The sequence below is a fragment of the Sapajus apella genome, unplaced genomic scaffold (genome assembly GCF_009761245.1).
Source record: "Sapajus apella isolate SASKATOON/1434 unplaced genomic scaffold, GSC_monkey_1.0 scaffold6, whole genome shotgun sequence".
Taxonomy (NCBI): Eukaryota; Metazoa; Chordata; class Mammalia; order Primates; family Cebidae; genus Sapajus; species Sapajus apella.
This window is the reverse complement of record NW_022436946.1, coordinates 16,558,307-16,577,999: the sequence shown is the minus strand read 5'-3', so window position 1 is coordinate 16,577,999 and position 19,693 is coordinate 16,558,307. Positions and strand designations below refer to the sequence as shown.

Here is a 19,693-nt window from a genome sequence, read left to right as displayed (position 1 = left end):
TTGGAATATGTGTTATTCTGGCTAATAGGGGACAATAGTGGAAATGAAAAGAAAAGGAGATCTTTGAGATACGTTTGAATATGAAAAGACATTATATTCCCTAGTGGGGAATAGCCTGGATCTTTCCAGTATGTCACCTCATCTTCCTCTGCAGGCGTTAGTAACCTAACAGAGAGCCTCAACACACAGATGTTTGACTTTGGCCCTCTGGGTTCAATTTCCAGCTCTGAAACTTAATTAGATGTTTGACCTTGTGCAAATTACTTAACCACTCTGTGCCTTAGTCCCCTTCAATGTAAAATGAATATAATATTAAGGCCACACAAGAGATTGTGAGGATTAAATGAGTAAATATATTTGAGCCCTTAGAACAGTGCCTCGATACAGAGTAAACACTTTGTAAACGTTTGCTATCACTGTTTCACTCTGAGAAAGAGATGTTCCTAGGAACTTTGTTTAAATATAACGAGGTTTTTGTTCTTGGCTTATAAGCCGTAGTAGGAAACATTGGATCTTGTAATTTTTAGACTAATAGAATTTTAGTTTTCTGCCATATTATTTAATCCTTTATGATCATACACATATTTACTTATAAGGAGTAGTTCTATTATTTTTTGGAAACCACATCAAATGTAGATCTTTGTTTCCTTTGGAACATGTTTCATCAGGGGATCTTAATGTCATGTCCAAGAATTTGTCATCACCGATAACATTTTGGGCTGACACATGCTAGATATATTAAACACCAACTATCACAAGAAATCCTTACTCATCATCCTAATATGTAAAAGGATTTTGAAGGATCATTATTATCATTTTAAGGTTCTTAATTTTTTTAATAAAAAGCAAGTTGGGGTGTTGCTCCAGTGTTTTCATTTTTCTCTTTAATGAAGAAGGGAAACTAAATAATTGAAAAGTTCACTAAAGACTTTAAGTCAAGGCTTCAGGTGATGCATAGTTTGTGAGAGGCTGGGTATAAAAAGAAATCATATTCCTCTTCTTTTACTTACTTTTTACCTTCTGCTAAGAAAACAGAATTTTTAGTAGCCCAGAAAGGAACAAAAATCACAAAAATGTAGACTGTGGTCTCTGGGGAGGCTAAGAGGCGCAGCCCCAACTCCTTGCTGATGATGTTAGATGTGTAAGAACTGATTTTGTGACTATGAGCTGATTCTATCTCCTTCTTTCCTCTTCAAACACATAGGTTTTGATGATGTAAATCCTTGGATAAGTAATTATCAGGAGCAAAGTGAACCATATGCTAATTTTAAGCAGATTAAAATTTGTATACTGGACCTGGTTTGCCAAAACAATAGGGTATTTCACTACTACATGCTTGTAAGAGATGCCCACAAAGTAGTCTCTGCTCACTAGGATCACCTCAAAGCTGTGGACTCAGAAACAAATGGGGCTGAATCTAATCTTTCAATTATCATAATGATTGGTTTTCCATGGAAACTATTACAGAGTAATTTCTCTTTCAAACACACACATCTCAATTATTGTTTCAGGATTATCCATCCTATACAGCCTTTGGCCAAAACCAGTATGCACAGTATTATTCAGCATCAACGTATGGAGCGTATATGACATCAAATAACACAGCCGATGGCACACCCTCTTCAGCCTCTACTTATCAGTTGCAGGAATCTCTCCCAGGACTGACTAACCAACCAGGTACAGATCTTCACCCAGGTGAAATACTTTTATATGTTTTGCAGTATCTAGTAAAATGGAAAAAGTGAACACTCCAAAAACGTGGCTGAAAGCTCCCAGATAATTGTGCTGATGTTTAATCTGTGTTACCATCACTGTATAAGATGAGGTTCTTCTGGCATTTCAGAAGATCATTCTTTTAAGTGGGACAGACAGGCGATTTTAATCTCTAAATGATGGTGTGCATATGAATATGGACCTTTTGCCAGACTAATTATTCATTTTGTGAAGAACTTGCAACAAAGTTGTAACATTATCTTCCTTGAGTATGACTGATAATATTTCCTTTATGCTAAAGAGACTACATAAGCCCTTTACCTTTATGTGTTGTAAGTAGCTCTAGCCAGTGAACATTCCCTACATTACTGGGATTTGTAGATTCAGTGGTAGGTAGTTTAATATCTTTGTGCGATCAGTGTGTATTTGAAATCATTGTGTGTTTCTTTATCTGAAACTTGCAGTATTTGAATTGCATTTGCTACACATAATTTGACACAGCTGAAGTATTTAAAATTAAAAGCAAATTTAACAGAGACTCAGCATAATCCTAAGAAAAGTTTCAGGACTTTTGGAGAAATTATTGAGATGATTCTAAAAATCACAAGAAAAGGTGTAAGAATTAGAATAGTCAAAACTATTGTGAAAAATAAGAACGAAGTTTGAAGACTCACATTATCTGATTTAAATTAGACATAATGTACAGTAATCGAGTGAGCATGAAAATATAAACACGTAAAGCAATGAAATACAGTGGAGAGTCCAGAAGCAGATATATATAATATCTACTAGAAAACTGATTTTTGAATCAGGATACAAAGGCCGTTGAGTGGAGAATGAATAGTTTTTTTTTTTCCCAACAAATGGTGCTGGAACAATTGGACATCTATATGCAAAAGAGGAAAGAATCTCAACTTATATACAAAAATTAACTCAAAATAGAGTGTAAGCCTACATCTAAAAAGCTAAAACTACAAAACTTCTAGAAGAAAAAATGGTGGAAATCTTTGTGACCCTGGCTTACATAAAGACACAATTCTTACAAGAAAATAACAGATAAAATTAGATTTTTAAAAATTGTAAAGAACTTTTGCTCTTCAAAAGACACTATTACAAGAATACAAAGACAAAGCCATAGATTTGGAGAAAATATTTATAAAACACATACTGATAAAGGAATTATATCCACAATATATAAAAAACTCTTGAAAGTCACTAAGAAAAATAAAGTTAAGAATTTTTTTTAAATATCATTAATTTGTTCAAGTATATTTTTCTGCCTTCAGTTATTTGCAAGATCCAAATTCATCTCTACTTCTTTTTTATTCAGCTTTGATTGGGAGAGAAAATAGGGAAACATGGTCACAATACTGTAAACTCCTTCTAACTGGACCAGAGGGGCCAAGATGATTCAATGCCATTAAACAATTATTTATTGAGTGTCTATGAGGTATCAGCACCGTGCTAGAAACTGACATTTCAGCAGTGAATGAGCTCTTGGCACACCTTTAGCTTCCATTTAACAAGCAAGACAAAGATCAAATAATTACAATAGTGATGAGTGTTGAGAAAGGGAAAGTGGTTAAGTCATATGGGGAATATTAACAAGTAAACTAATTTGGACATAAAGTAAAAATGAACCTGATATTTTAAGCAACAGTCAAGATGTATTTATATCATGAATTGATGAAATGATAACATTCATGATTTTTAGTTCCCTGTTCAGAATATAATCTTTATGGGTCCAAGGAAAAATTATCTAGTAGATATAGCTTGTCTTTGATGCCTCTACATAAAGGCACACAGCCCATTTGAATTTCTGGTCCTTGTCCCTTTGGGGCTCTCTGTTTTGGCTTTTCAGCTAGCCTCAGCCTCCCTGGGTATCTGTACCTCTTGCAGGACCAGGATTAGGGTAAGGTCAGTGAAGCACCCAGAGCACAAAATTTAAGATGGAACTCATTCTCAAGGTTCTTAAATTTTGTGTCCTAGGTGCCGTACTCATTAGTCCCAGCCCAAATCACATGTTCCAAATCTGTCATGATCCTCTTTGGGTCAATACTTTGCATTACATCAAGGATCTTACTTTCATTCAAAGAATGAATTATTTCAGAATCCTTACTTAAGCAGTGGGGATACTTTGGGGAGGGAGATATTTAGTGACCTCTTATTACCCTGTGGAAGGTTTTTCTCAATGATGAATGTGTGGAGAAAACAAGGTAGGGTGAATATTTAAAAATGAAACCACAAAAGTATTTCATCGTCAAGATATCAGAGACTGAATGATGGACAAGACCAACAGGGTGTTTTTGAATTTACTAGACTACAGCTACCAAGAATGAAACCCATATATGTGTTCAATATGGTATTTGCTAAGTAGGGCTTTGTGTAAAATGTTGCTTTTGCTCCAATTTCCATATAATCATAAGAAAGCTTCTCTGCAGGAAAGACACAGATGGTTAATTTCCTTATTGGAATAATCAGTATTGAAAATAGCTATTTTATTCATATTAAATATATTAAATGCAGGCAGGTAGATATTCCGAGTGTGTGACTTTGGATGTGACACATTCACATAAGGAATTCTGGCATTCACTATCAGAATGCTGTAATTTCTTCAGGCTTTCATTGGTTGCTGAGGCCAAGAAATATGATTTGACATCATTTTCAGATTTTTATTAGACTTGAATTTAAAGACAGAGTTAATTGTATTTATAGCTATATTATTCTCTCAACCAAAATCATAACGACACACATGTCTGGATCTTTAAAGAATTCTGTGAACTCAGACCTTCAGCCAATGTAGTTTTAAGTTTAATTTAGCCATTTCAGATCTGGCATATGGCCAAAAAGCAAACAAGTTTATAACTATGGAATTTTTCTTTATTATTGATGGAATCTGATGTATTTAGTTCAAGGTCAGGAAAAGTATTTCCCATTGACTAGTTTTGCATTTTGGACTTAAAGTAGAAACCTAAAATTAAACCCACAGTTTTTCATAGAACATTCACTGTTGACTTCTACTTTTATAATGAAAACATACCTTACGTTCAATAAGAGACAGCTGGTTGTTCTGATTTAGTGATAAGCCTAATAAAATAAAGTGAGATATAAATATCCAAACCTTAAAAGGTGCAGTTATTCATTACTGTACTGATTAAAGGATAATTATTCAATCATGTATAGTATTGGGTCAAGAAAAGTCTAAGGCAATTTGGTAATGACTGATGTTATTTGGAAATTGCAAATAGCATTCCATTATTTAATTTACCTTATTAGGTAGTTTGACAGTGGATTTAAAGAAACACTGCAATGCTGATTAAGAGCTGACATTTTACTTCATTATCTTTCTAAAGGTCTTTCTTCAATGTAAAATTTATATTGGGTATATCATTTTTTAATTTGTATTAAGAAAGTTTGAGGACAGATTAGCATATGAAGATGAGAAATATTTTTATAGCTCCTTTTTTTTTCAAATATTTTAAACATCTTTAAAATCAAATATAGTTAGTCATGTATAAATAACAATATTAAGTTTTACCCTGAGACCTTGACAAACATTACAATACATTAGCTAATTGAACCTAACAAAGGTTCCAGACGAGTAACGGATCTTGCGCTGTGGCAAGAACAACGTTGCTTTATGATAGTTAACAACTGAAAATTGATCTATAATGAATATAAGGAGAAATTTTATGGAATGTCATCCATCCAAAATGTTTTCAAAATTCATGCTTAATAAGCGAGAGTTAATTTTAAACACCATTTTAATTGAAAGAGGAAAGACGGTTTGGGAATGTGGTAACCTTAGGAAAATTCTGTTTCAAAAATAATTAAAAATGGAACTTTCATGTGATTTTATTTAAAAGCTGGTGTATGTTCAGATACCCAAAGACTAATTTAATGCCTATACAAATAAGGTGAAACATGATTTACTATAAGACAAGGCTATATTCAACCCTGTAACTTAAAAATCTTATTACTGTGCTATCCACTCTCACCTAGGTGATAACATAGACTCCTGAAATGAACTATGTTGGCAATGTTTTAAGTGGAAATAATATTTGGAGCACAGGCATATTTTTTTGATCATATCCTGACATGCACAATGTTTCCCAAAGAAAATGTTAGAAGTTAGCTATGTAAAAATTACCATTTCTCAGAAAAAGTGATGGCTAGTTTTTTTTTCAGATTTTTTATTTAGGTTAATAACTGTTTGATTGTCCTTATAATTATTTTAATTTTTAAAATTAATGATAAAAATGACAGTCATAATATCTTTTTGTTTAAAAATCATGTAATTTAAATTTAATATAGTTTGCCTCTTAGAAATTTTCACTTTATACATATAATTTAAATCAAATTAAATATAAATCAGTTTATCCCTTAGTAATCCAGAAAGCTACTATAAAACGGAGATTTAGAGTGACTGAATATAATGCTTGAACTCATATAGTAATTCTGACTCTTCAGCTTGTTATACTGTATCTCACAGTTGCCTTGGCTTATCTTAACAACTGCTTCCACAAGTTACTCAGTACTCTCTACCTCCTAAGATACGTTCTCACAAGCTTTAAACATTTCAGATTTTTAGATATCTATGGGACATGCAGAAGTCAATTAGATAAGAAGTCTGAAATTTAGGATGTGGCCTAGTTGGAGGTCTAAATATCTGTCTGGGTCATCACAGATAGGGTCACTAACACATGAGAGATTTAAATCCCCTAGACTGTGTGAAGTGAGGACAGTGTTCAGAGGATGGGATTCTAACACACTATCTTATAAGGAATGGGAGAAGTACAAGAGTCCATGTTTTCTAGCTGGAGAAGGACTGATGGGAGTGATTCTAGAACTAGGCAAGTGTAAGGTATCAGCTGTCAAATAATGCTTTCCAGGAGGTGGTGTTTAAGAGAATCACATACAGCACAGAGATCCTGGAAAACAAGGACTGAGTCTGTCTATTGCATTTGTCAACAAGGTGATTTCTGGGGACTTTTAGCAGAAGAATTATTATTGAGTTTTGGGGAATGGAAGCTATATTATGATAAATTGGATATCAGTAAGTGGGGACAGATATGCCATCCAGTGCTGCAGCCACTGGCCACACGTGACTGTTGAGCACTTGCAATGTTGCTAGTGTAGATTGAGATCTGCTGTAAGCATAGAACACTGCACAACATTTCAAAGACTTAGTGTGAAAAAGAAGACGTAACACATATAATTGATAATTTTATATTGATTACATACTGGAATGATAACATGAATATATGGAGTCAACACATTGATTATAGACTGATGTGTAACATGGATATATTGGGTCAATTAACACATAAGTAATACTAATTTTACATAACTCTTTTTACTTTTTTTAAGCATAGTTAATAAAAAAAACTTTAAAATTTTATATAAGGTCACATTTGTGGCTTACATCATATTTCTGTCATATAGCATTTGTATGCACTATTTTAAGAAGTTTTATTTAAAAGAGAAAATGGAAGCAAATAGTATCTAGATGGAAATGCCAGGTCAGAGGGAAGGACTTTTAAACTTCTCAGTGACCCCAAGAAATGGGAGAGGCTGAAGGGAAGATGAAAGAGGGCTTGACTAATGAAGCATGACTTCCTTGGAGGTGGGGTTGAGAGTCAGGTTTGTAGGTGGAGGGATGGAATTGATCCGAAAGAAGACATCTCATTCTCTGAACTGTGACAAAAAAGGAGGTGAGGACATATCTAAATAGAGATAAATATGTAGGTGAAGGTATAGACAGGTAGTCGAAGGCATATGGTGTAGAAAAGACGTTCACATTTAATAGATCATACAGATTAAAACTAGGAGTTTGTGGAAACTACAAAAGTTCTGACTGACGTGTGTGCTTGGGATTATAAATATTTTTTTGCCATAAGGAAGTTTCTATTGTATAGGAATTTGTTAAGATAATTAATAATGAAGACTCATACTTGATCTAAAAATGAAGTGCTATTCTTGACACAAGTCATGTTATCTATAGGAGAGTTTGATACCATGCAAAGCCCCTCCACACCCATCAAAGATCTTGATGAGAGAACATGTAGGAGTTCTGGCTCAAAGTCCAGAGGAAGAGGCCGGAAAAATAATCCCTCCCCGCCTCCTGATAGCGACCTGGAGGTATGCCTACTCATTCTTAAAGATGATAGTATGATGCTTTATTTTATTAAATGATGCATTCTATATCTTACAGTTCCATTATGTTTCAAACTTAAAAAAAAAAGATATATTATGAATTGAATGGACCTACTTTGTCATAGGCATTTTACAACTCTGAAGTTGGAGATTCTTTCTGTTCATTATAATAGCAAAATTAAAAGCAAATAACAACATAAAAATGATATTGCTTTACAGATTCGTGGCCTAAGATAATTGCATGTTTTGATCTAAATTGGCACCAACAAATTTTAAAAATATAGCCATTGTTTGTGGGATACTTTTCTATGTAACACTGTATTTGATAGCACTAAAGTAGTGAAAGATGTCCAAATGGGTAATTAAGTTTAAAAAGGTAAAAGTAATTTGTATAGAAAGAAAAATTTATCTTCTAAAAATAGACAAATTTCAATCATTTAATAATATGTGTTAAAATTTGCATATCTGAAAATTTTGCTATATGTCATTTTTCTATTTATGAGCTCTTTTGAGATATATTATACTAAGCAGGGTTGATTTTTATTATAAAACATCAGGAGAAACTATTCTTAACCATATTACTATTAATTCTTACATACTGCATACTTCAATTAAGAAAAAAATTGAGGCCAGGTGTGGTGGCTCATGCCTGTAATCCCAGCACTTTGGGAGGCAGAGGCGGGTGGAACACGAGGTCAGGAGATCGAGACCATCCTGGCCAGCATGGTGAAACCCCGTCTCTACTAAAAAAGTACAGAAAAAATTATCCGAGCGTGGTGGTGTGTGCCTGTTGTCACAGCTACTCGGGAGTCTGAGGCAGGAGAACTGCTTGAAACCGGAAAACGGAAGTTGCAGTGAGACGGAATCGTGCCACTGCACTCCAGCCTAGTGATAGAGTGAGACTTTGTCTCAAAAAAAGAAGCAAAGAAAAAAATTTGAACTTCCAGATTTAGTAAAATTAAGTGACAGACATTGTGCTTCTTTATAAGAGATAACTTCCTTTACCTGAACAACAGGAACAAGTTCAAATTGCCTCACGAACTTGACAGGTGATATAAATGAGTAACCAGGCTGAATTTCCCAGCAGACTGTGGGGAGCTCAGAGTACAGGCCCATTCTAAGGGACCTACTTGTCACTGCCATGTAGGAATGGCAGCCAGCCTGGCCGCAGCTTCTAGTTTCTGTACTGCAGTCAAAACTCTGAAGTTTGTGTGAAATTGCTTAGTTTTGAAATGTTAATGAATATGAAATCTTTCAAAACTCCAGGGAACCCAATATATCTGCTGGCCTAATAAGACCCAAAGGTCCATACTTGGCAGTTCTGTTTTGGGGTTACTCATTGATTCTTTTAAATACTTCTTTAAGATCTAATTTTTTGCATATATTGCAAAATTTTACGAATCCCTAAGGTATAAAACTTTAAAATATGTAGAGTTTCAAGCATGCTTCTTTCATAAAGGAATGAAATGAGCACATCTGACTCTTAAGCTTATAATTTGTATAATTCCTGTTCCCCAGGCTTTACAGGAATTGGATTTGGCAAATTTGAAAAAAAAAAAAAAAAGAATTATTTATTTTCTATAAAATATCAAGATGATACCTACCAAGGAAGGGGGACGTTTTCTGCTTGTAAAGAGATTTCTGTTTCCTTGGACTTTTAAATTTTCTGATATTTATTTTTTGTCTTCAGCGTGTGTTTGTCTGGGATTTGGATGAAACCATCATTGTTTTTCACTCACTGCTCACAGGATCTTATGCACAGAAGTATGGAAAGGTAAGAAATCAAGAAATATTACTCCAAGAAATCTTGTTAATTTTTTTTGTTTAAAATCAAGGACCATTTTTAAATGGTCCTTGATTTTAAATAGCTTTTAAGTGGTTTTTATTGCAATCTGTGAAATCTTCTCTTAATTATCTATTTCTAGTGTCTTAAAATTCTTTAATGTGAACTGGCAAATTTAACAAAGCTAATTAGAAATTGAATTCCTTGCTGTTTCCTCAAAAGGACTGAGTTTTCTACATCAAGACTAAGCTTCTTAGTCTCACATAATTATTTTAGAAAAAAAAAATTGTAAGCTGAAATGGACTTTAAAACATTATAAAATCATATATTATCTCCAATTAAAGAGCTTTAAGAAATTGTTTGAACTAATTTGTTGCAAATTTATAGCAATAGTTTCAACTATTGCTATAGAATGTCATTTGAAATAAGTGAGTAATCTTTCATCTGACAGATCCTTTGGATTTATGAATGTATTTTTCTGTAACTTGAGTACGCATATGATGAGCAACCAAGGTAACACCACCTCCCATACACCAAGTCAACAATAGATGGTCTCATTCCTCACCTGCCTTTCTCTCTTGTTATTGCTTTTATTTCTTTTTTCTTTTTATTATTATTATTTTGAGACAAAGCCTTACTCTGACCCAGGCTGGAATGCAGTGATTCAATCTTGGCTCACTGCAACCTCTGCCTCCTGGGCTCAAATGATCCCCCTGCCTCAGCCTTTTGAGTAGCTGGAATCACAGGCTCACACCACCACACCTGGCTAATTTTTGTGTTTTTAGTAGAGATGGGGTTTCACCATGTTGGCGAGACTGGTCTCAAACTCCTGACCTCATGTGATTTGCCTGCCCCAGCCTCCAAAGTGCTGGGATTACATGCGTGAGCCACCATGCCCGGCCCCTATTTTTATAGTTAGCTTCTTAAAACATCATTGTTACAAACCTCTGTGAGTGTTTCTCCAAAGACTGATGCAACACCAACAGGCTTTTTGGATGAAAACATAGTTGTTTAGGCCATAACTGTTTGAATCTTAGACTCTGTAGGTCTCATAGTCAAACTAGAGCCAACTCAGAACATGTTGACTTAGTGCCAGTTACTGTACTCCAAGTTGTATCTTTGATTCCTTTACATATCACACTTACATAAGTATCTTCCTATGTCTTCATAGCATTCCATTATGTGATAATGTCTCAAGCTCTTCATGCAATTTTTAGCAACTATATTAAGCTTTGTCTTCTGGACAAGTAATGATAAAATTGCATTCAAGTCTGTCTTCCTAAATTACACTTTGGGTGAATCTGCATTGCCATTTGATTTTGGTATAGGTAATGGATATTGCTAAACAGATATGAAAGGTAACAATTTTGTTTAACAACCATTTACAAGGAGTGTTAGCCCCTTTATCACAAGTATCATCTAAACCAGTCTTCTACAAAGCAGCATATATACATGTGCACCAGACATACAAGACTCTCCACTGCAATAAGGAAAGGAAATATTAGAATTAATACACACATACATTTGTATCTCATATTTATTAATTTTTATTATCTGTTTCACAATGCACATACTTTGTAAATATGTTAACTCTGCTGCTATAACAAATTACCATAGACCAGGTGGCTTAAATAACAAACATTTATTTCTCACAATTTTGGAAGCTGAGAGGCCAAGGTCAACCTGTCAGCACCTGCCTCCAGGTTTCCACAGGGCAGTTGTTTTTGCTGTGTCCTCCACGTCACGTGGTGGAGAGCAGAGAGAAAGGGAGAGAAAGCAAACTCTTGTAACTTTTTATCAGGACACTAATCCCATTCAGAAGGGCTTTACCCTCATGACCTAATTATCTCCCAAAGGCTCCTCCTTCTAATGCTATTGCATTGGGATCAGGATTTCAATAATTTGAGTTTTGGGGAAACACATCCAGTCCATATTATAAATACATATGATAATAATTAAAATGTAAGTATATAATTTATAAGTAAAGCACTATACAGAAATTTGAAACACACACTCAACATTATACTACTGATAGAGTGTGCAATATAAAAAGTTTCCAGACAGTAACCTAAAGGATTTCTTCTAAATAGTATTGGCTATCAGAAGTACACGGTAAATCCTGTTGAACTGAACTGATTGTGATACTTTTGTGCAGCTAGGTTTCATATTAGGTAAGTGTTTAAAGTAAACAATCTAAAAAGCACATGGACCCAAATAAAGATCCCTTCAAAATGGTCACCATGAGGGGTTACACGTAAATATCCATGTTGCCTCCATACTGCCAAATCAGTGGTAGAACTCATCTTTTGAGATTGTTGTTAGCCTTTAACATATTTCCTGGCTTCACACCTTTATCCTTTTGTGGTCATTTTGATCTTTAAAAATAATAAGACCATTTGGACCCATGACAGTGAATAAGGAGCATGGTAAAACTGTCACTACATATATTTGTTTTATTTTTGTCAAAAATACCATGAAGTAATGAAGCTGCTTTTCTCAATTTACTCATAAACTGGCTTTAAGAGCAATTCCAAAAGCAAAGTTCAACTTCTCTCAGCACTGCTGCATCATGGAAATAAAGCTGTCAGCTCCCAGGATGTCAGCTGGACATGCAGCACTCATTTCAACATACAAGTTTTATTTGTTCAAAGTATTGCCCTAAAAGATTTTTTTCCGATACAAAATAGACTCTCTATGCATCCTGCATGCTTCCAGAAGGTTAAAATAGTACAGCATGCCAAAAGGGTGGGGCAAAGTTAGGGGAAAAAGGAAACTGACCTTTATGGAATGCTCATGATGTGCCAGGCAGGAAGCATCCTGCAGTATAAAGGGGTAGGCTGTTCTCTCAAAGCTATAGATGAGGAAACAAACCCAGAGGGGTAATAAAAATGTGTGCACAGCCACACAACCAATCAGTGGCAGAGATGAGTCCTAGGGCCCCAGATTCTTGGACCCCAAAACCCATGTTCTTTCTGCCACAGCACATCGCATGGCCTAGACAGTTAATATGCCAGATATGCAATAGAAAAATAATGTTTCCTAACGGAAGTAAAGACAGTTAGTGAGGTACTGCGTAGGCAGTTGGGTGAGTTCTCTTTTAAGTTGTAATTTTAATTATCTTCTCTCAGACACTTGAGATATGTTTTCATCAAGAGGTAAAACCTAAGAAATATTCCATGAAATAGAATGTGGCAGACAGCATTCAATACCTACAGGTGGGACAGAATACAGAAAGAATCAGAGGCACTGTTGGAAGGGGGTGAGAAAGATAAACTTACATTTATAGGATACCTATCATGTGGTTCAGCTGATGTTTGACATTTTAGAAGCAGTGGAGTGGTGGTGAAAGCCAAGAGCTTTTGAATCAGATAAACTTAAGTTTGAAAATCCAGTTCTGATGTTTACAGCTTTCGGATTCTGGCAAATTACTTAAATCTTTAGTTTCAAAATCTGTAAAATAAGGACAACACCATCTGTTAGATTGACCACATTGAATAATGTTTTTACTCAGGGCAATTTAAGAAAAGTAAAGTAAAAGTATTTTAGGCTATATTTTCTAATAAAAATAAAAACACCCTTCCCAAATTCCATGAAAAACAACTTATATTGCCTTATTTATTGCATTATTATTTATATTTTTCTAAAAGTTGTTTTATCATTGACAATTTCCTTAATGCAATTAAGGAATTGGCACTGCCTTTTAGCCAGTAAGAAATTAATATCTTGGCATATTGAGAAGTAGCTAAATAAGGCCCATCTTATGAAGTTGTGGACCACATGCACCTCAAGGGTCACTGCAGATGGGGCAGAGATGACATTGGGTAGCTTCAGCTTCACCACAAACCGTAAGTGAAAAGATGGTAAACTACAACGCCTCAGACAGACTGCATCCATTTAGCAAATCGTTAGTAATACCAATAGACATGTGTCTTGCTCTCATGGAGCTTAAAAAAAAAAATCATCTCAGGTAGTGGTAACTTCTGTGGAGACAATAAAACTAGGTCATATAGTGAGTGATTGGGGTGTGTGACTGAGGAAGTGACATTGGTACTGAGAGGAGCTAGCCCTACAAATCAGGAGAGAGGGAAAATTGGGAAGAGCATTCCAGCAGTCGGTGCTGATCTTTCAGTGTTCCAAGAATATGAAGTCCAGTATGGCTGGAAGATTGTAAGCAAGAGAAAGAATAGTACAAGGTAGGGGAAGCAGGTAGAATAAGATGGTGAAATAGAAACCTCTACTGATCGTCCTCCCTGCAGCAACACCAAATTGAACAAGTATCCACACCTTCAGAAGAACCAAAAGCCAGGTGATCAATCACACAATACCTAGTTTTAACACATATTACTGAAAGAGGCACTGAAGAGGAAAGACAGTCTTTGAATTGCTGATACCACCACCTTGCGCCAGTCTTCCAGCAGCAGCCAAATGGCACAGAGAGAGAATCTGTGCATTTGTGGGAGGGAAAGCGTGGTGACTGCAGGGTTTTTCACTGGAACTCAGTGCTCTTTCACAGCAGAAAGCAGCACTGGGTAGAACTTAGCCAATACCTATGGAAGGAGCTTTCAGACCAGTCCTAGCCAGAGATGAATCTCTCATCACACCTGTTGGAACTTGAGTTCTGGCAAAGTATCACCACCATGGGATAAAGTGCTCAGGGGTCCAGGCAGTTTAGGCCAAAAGGACCACAATCCTGGAGAAGTCCTGCTTCTCTCCTGGGCTTGAAGCCAGTGGACTTGGCAGACACATGACCTAGTGAGACACCAGCCTGGGCAGCCAAGAGAGTGCTTGTGCTACCCATCCCTCAGCCCCAGGCAGCACAGCTCACAGCTCCAGTAGAGATGTCTACCTTCCTCTTGGGAGGAGAGGAAAGAGTAAAGAGGAATTTGCCTTGCAACTGGGATACCAACTCAGTCACAGAAAGAAAGGGCAGCAAGCAGTGTCCTGAGGCCCCACTTCCAAACCCTGGCTCCCAGAAAACATTTCTACACATGCCCTGAAGGAAGCTTGCTGCCTTGAAGGGAAGGATCCAATCTTGGCAAGATTCATCACCTGCCACTAAGATTCATCACCCTCGGGCCCTGAATAATCAACAGTAGTAGCAAGGCAGTACTTGCCACAGTCCTTGGGTGAAACTCAGAGATGTGCTTGCTGGCTTCAGGTGTGACCCAGTGCCTTTCTAACTGTGATGGGTATGGAGAGGGACTCCTTTTACTTGAGAAAAGGAAAAGGAAGAGTAAAGAGGACATCTTCTTGCAGCTTAGGTATCAGCTTGGCAACAGTAGGACAGGGCACCAAGTTGGCATGTGGGGAACCTGATTCCAGGCCATGGCTCTTGGATTGCATTTCTGCACCTGCCTTAGGTCAGGAGGGAGACCTGAAGGGAGAGCCCTAGGCATGAGAGCTTTCACCACAAGCTGACTGAAGAGCCCTTAGGCATTGAATGAACATCTGTGATAGCTAGATGGTACTTGCTATGAGCCTGGGGTAGTCAATGGTGTGCATGAGCAGAGAATTCTCTGCTTGTGGGAAGGGTAGAGACAAGTGGAAGGACTTTATTTTGTGGCTTGGCTGCCAGCTCAACCACAGTAGAATACAGCACCAGGTAGATTCCAAATTCGTGTTCTGGCTCCTAGATGTTATCTCTAGACCTACCGGGGCCAGGAGAACTTGACACCCTGAAGGGAAGGATACAAGCCTGGCTGGCTTTGCCACCTGCTGATTGTAGAGCCTTGAGCAAACATAGGTGGCAACCAGTCAGTGGTTACCATAGGTCTTGAATGTGACCCAGTGCTGTGTTGGCTGTAGGTCTGATCCAGCACAGTCCCAGGGTGGTAGTCACAGAGGTCCCTGTGCCACCCTTTCCTCAGCTCCAGGCAGCTCAGCACACGAGAGAGACCCCATTTGTTTGGGAGAAAGTAAGGGACTAGAACAAGAGTCTCTGCCTGGTAATCCTGAAAATTCCTTGAGATCTTATCCAAGACCACCAGGAGGGCACCCCTATGGGTCTGCAAGAGCCACAGTGTTACTGGGCTTGGGGTGCACCCATTTAATGCAGATGGCATCACAGTGACCAAAAACTTAGATCACAACACTCAGGTTCCTTCAAATACCGCAAAAGCCCTCCCAAAAATGACAGGTACAAAGAAGCCCCAACAGCAGATACTCTGGTAAATACCTAACTCTTCAGCGTTCAGGCACTGATGAGCATCCACAATCATCAAGACTATCCAGGAAAACATGACATCAACAAACAAGGCTTCAGTGATCAATCCTAGAGAGATGGAGATATGTGACCTTTCAGATAGAGAATTCAAAATAGCTTTTTTGAGGAATCTTAACAAAATTCAAGATAACAGAGAAGGAATTCAAAATCCTATAAAATAAATTTAACAAATATATTGCAGTAATTAAAAAGATCAAGCAGAAATTCTGGAGTTGAGAAATGTAATGGATATACTGAAGAATGCATGAGAACCTCTTAACAGCAGAATTGACATGATCTCAGCTCACTGCAACCTCTAGTAACCATCATTCTACTCTATCACAATGAGTTCAACTTTTAGCTTCCAAATAAGTGAGAATACATGAAGTTTATTATCCTGTGCCTGTCTTATTTCACTAAGTGAGCTCCAATTCCATCCATGTTACTAAAAACGACAGGAACTCATTTTTTATGGCTGAATAGTGCACCACTGTGTATATGTACCCCATTTTCTTTAGCATTCATCTGTTGATGGATGCCTACGTTGCTTCTTAAATCTTGTCTATTGTGAAAAGTGCTGAAATAAACATGGGAGTGCAAACGCCTCTTCGATACACTGACTTCCTTTCTGTTGGGTATATACCTAGCAATGAGATTGCTGGATCATATGGCAGTTCTATTTGTAGTTTTTGAGGAACCTCCAAACTGTTCTCCATAGTAGTGGTACCAATTTACATTCCCACCAGCTCACACTTGTAATCCTAACACTTCAGGAGGCAAGGCAGGAGAATCATTTTTATAGGAGTTGGAGATTAGCCTGGGCAACATAGTGAGACTCTGCCTCTACAAAAAAAAAAAAAAAAAAAAAAAAAGTTTTTTTTAAATTAGCTGGGCATGGTGGTGCATCCCTGTAGTCTCAGCTACTCAGAAAGCTGACGTTGGAGGATCATTTGAGCTCAGAGATTGAGGCTACAGTAAGCCATGTTCACACCACTGCAGTCCAGCCTGGGTGACAGATTAAGAAATAAATAAATAAATTAGAAAATAACTAAGAGAGTTTAATTGGATTGTCTGTAACACAACGAAATGATAAATGCTTGAGGTGATGGATACCACATTTACCCTGATGTGATTATTATGCATTGTATACCTGTATGAAAATATCTCATGATGCTGTGTGCAGTGACTCAAGCCTGTAATCCCCGCACTTTGAAAGGCCAAAACGAGCAGGTCACCTGAGGTCAGGAGTTCAAGACCAGCCTGGCCAACATGGCAAAACACTGTCTATACTAAAAATGCAAAAATTAGCTGGCTCTGGTAGTGGGCGCCTGTAATCCCAGCTACTTGGGAGACTAAGACAGGAGAATCACCTGAACCCCAGAGGTGGAGGTTGCAGTGAGCTGAGATCATGTCACTGTACTCCAGCCTGGGCAACAGAATAAAATTTTGTCTCAAAAAAACCAAAACCCAAAACTCACATATTCCATGTGTATATATACCTACTATGTACCCACAAAAAGAAAAAATGAATAGTACAAGATGAGAACAGAGAAGTAGGCAAGGGCTGCATCAGGCAAGGACTCTTCATTATGGTAAGGTGTTTGACTTTTTTTTTCTGGTTGCAGTGGGAAGCCACTGGGGAGTTTTAGGCTTATCATTGTGTGCTATGTAGAGAATGGAATTTAGAGGAGTAAGAGCAGACACAAATTGACCACTTAGGAGACACTGCAGTAAATAAGAATGACCATGCCGTATATGGGAACAGTGCTTCTAAAACTTGAGTGTGAGTCACAATAACCTGCAGGGCCTATTAAACACAGATCGCTGGGTTGCAACGCAGAGTTTCTGATTCAGGCGGTCTCGGGTGGGACCACAGGTTTTGCATTTGGAACAAATTTCCAGATCAAACTCATGGTCCTGGGCTGCATTTGAGAACCAGTAGAATAGAATATTTTAAAGAATATTTAAAGAAAAGGTGGTACATATATGCCATGGAATATTATGAAGCCAAAAAAAAAAGGATGACCTTTGCAGGGACGTGGATGAAGTTGAAAACCATCATTCTCAGCAAACTAACAGGAATAGAAAATCAAACACCACATGTTCTCACTCATAAGTGGGTGTTGAACAATGAGAACACATGGATACAGGGAGGGGAATATTACACACTGGGACCTGTCGGGGGGTGGGGGGCTAGGGGAGGGATAGCAAGGAGTCAGGAGATTGGGGAGGGATAGCATTAGGAGAAATACCTAATGTAGATGATGGGTTGATGGGTGCAGCAAACCACCATGCCACATGTGTACCTGTGTAACAAACTTGCACGTTCTGCACATGTATCCCAGAAGTTAATGTCTAATAATTAAAAAAAAACAGTGGCAGTCCACAGTGAAAACTATCATCTACCTCCTAGGTTAGAGAAACTTAGTAAAAATATACCTTCTTTCTGCAGAATGAGGCATAACTAAAGGCAGGTGTTTTACTCCTACATCATGCGAAGTGGCACTGCAGTGGTCTCAAGTATAGCAAGCTGGGAGCTGCACCTATAAAGACCAGAGATGAAAATTATATCCTGAAATTACCATACCTACCTACATATCTACCTGTCTTTCTTTCTCTCCTCTCATCCATAATTAGTGGGCAATAATGAATATAATTTTTGACTGTGCACCTGGCCCTTTGCTGAGTGTCCTGTGAAACACATTCTTTCATTAGCTTTTCCCATCACCCTGTATGATTGACACCACCTCACACAGCTCGTAAGTGGTAAGGTCAGTGGAACCCATATCTCTTTGACAGGTTCTTAATCCCTATATTCTTTTGGTCTGACATTCTTTCCCCACAACCTATAAAAACAAAATTTATATTATTTATATTATTGCATGAACCCATATCTCTTTGACAGGTTCTTAATCCCTATATTTTTTGGTCTGATGTTCTTTCTCCACAACCTATAAAAATAAAATTTATATTATTTATATTATTGCATGAACCACAATAATATAGGAATGACCTTTTACCTATAAATTGTCCTGAGTAACTAACTTTTGTGTTTTAATTAAAAAAAAAAAACTTTTGGATAATTCTACTTCCATTAATAAATTAAACAATGTGAATTTCCCAAGCATCTTCCTAAGTGTTACCGCTTTTTGACTCTGTTCAGTTGTCAACACCGTCTTTTCCAAGCAGAACTCTTCCTGGACATTTCCGATGTTGGTAAATGAGGAACTTTGCTATCTGAGCCCTGCTGCTATGAGGCTGTTGATTGGTTTTGCAGTTGAGCACCAATTGCCATGTACAGTTTCTGTGCTGCAAAACTCTAAAATAGGAGCTTGTAAATTTGACAGGATGTAAACCAGGAATCATCCATCATGTTGGAGTTTATGAACATTATTTCTGTTCCCTGATTAATTGTATATATCATTTGACCTAATAACTTGCAGTGATTCCTTTTGTTTTCAGGGGAGGGTGAAGAAAGCTAAATAAATTGTGCTTTAGGGATTTGGTTTATTTTGGATCATTAATGTTTCATGTGCTATGAAGCTATGATTCTCTAAAGTTATTCCACAGTAAGGACACAGAGGAAATAGCCCAAGTCAGGGGGAGAAAGTGAAGCAACTAAAGGAAAGGTGAATGGCCACCTGGTAATGTGAAACTCAGATTCAGGTTCCCCAAACTGCTTTTTTATTTTAGACAACATCTCATGTAACAGCTGTGCTGGAGAAATAATATGTTCATCAGAATTAATCAATTGATTGCTTGTATATTGAACAGTCTACACACATTCATGTAGAAAAATACTTCCAACATAGCATTTAACTGGATTTTAAATGATAGGC

The 19,693-nt window shown here is 37.1% G+C and overlaps 1 protein-coding gene across 11 annotated transcripts in view; it reads left to right on the top strand.

Moving 5' to 3' along the window:
* Positions 1-19,693, top strand: part of EYA4 (EYA transcriptional coactivator and phosphatase 4) — a 271,605-nt gene that overhangs the window by 224,065 nt on the left and 27,847 nt on the right. For 6 of the 11 annotated variants that reach the window (XM_032274734.1, XM_032274743.1, XM_032274735.1 and 3 more), the window contains 3 exons: positions 1,512-1,695; positions 7,718-7,854; positions 9,560-9,643. In XM_032274734.1, coding sequence (XP_032130625.1) covers positions 1,512-1,695; positions 7,718-7,854; positions 9,560-9,643 — 405 coding nt within the window. The remainder of the gene's footprint in view (positions 1-1,511; positions 1,696-7,717; positions 7,855-9,559; positions 9,644-19,693) is intronic. The other 5 variants (XM_032274737.1, XM_032274744.1, XM_032274740.1 and 2 more) reach the window with 1 other exon arrangement.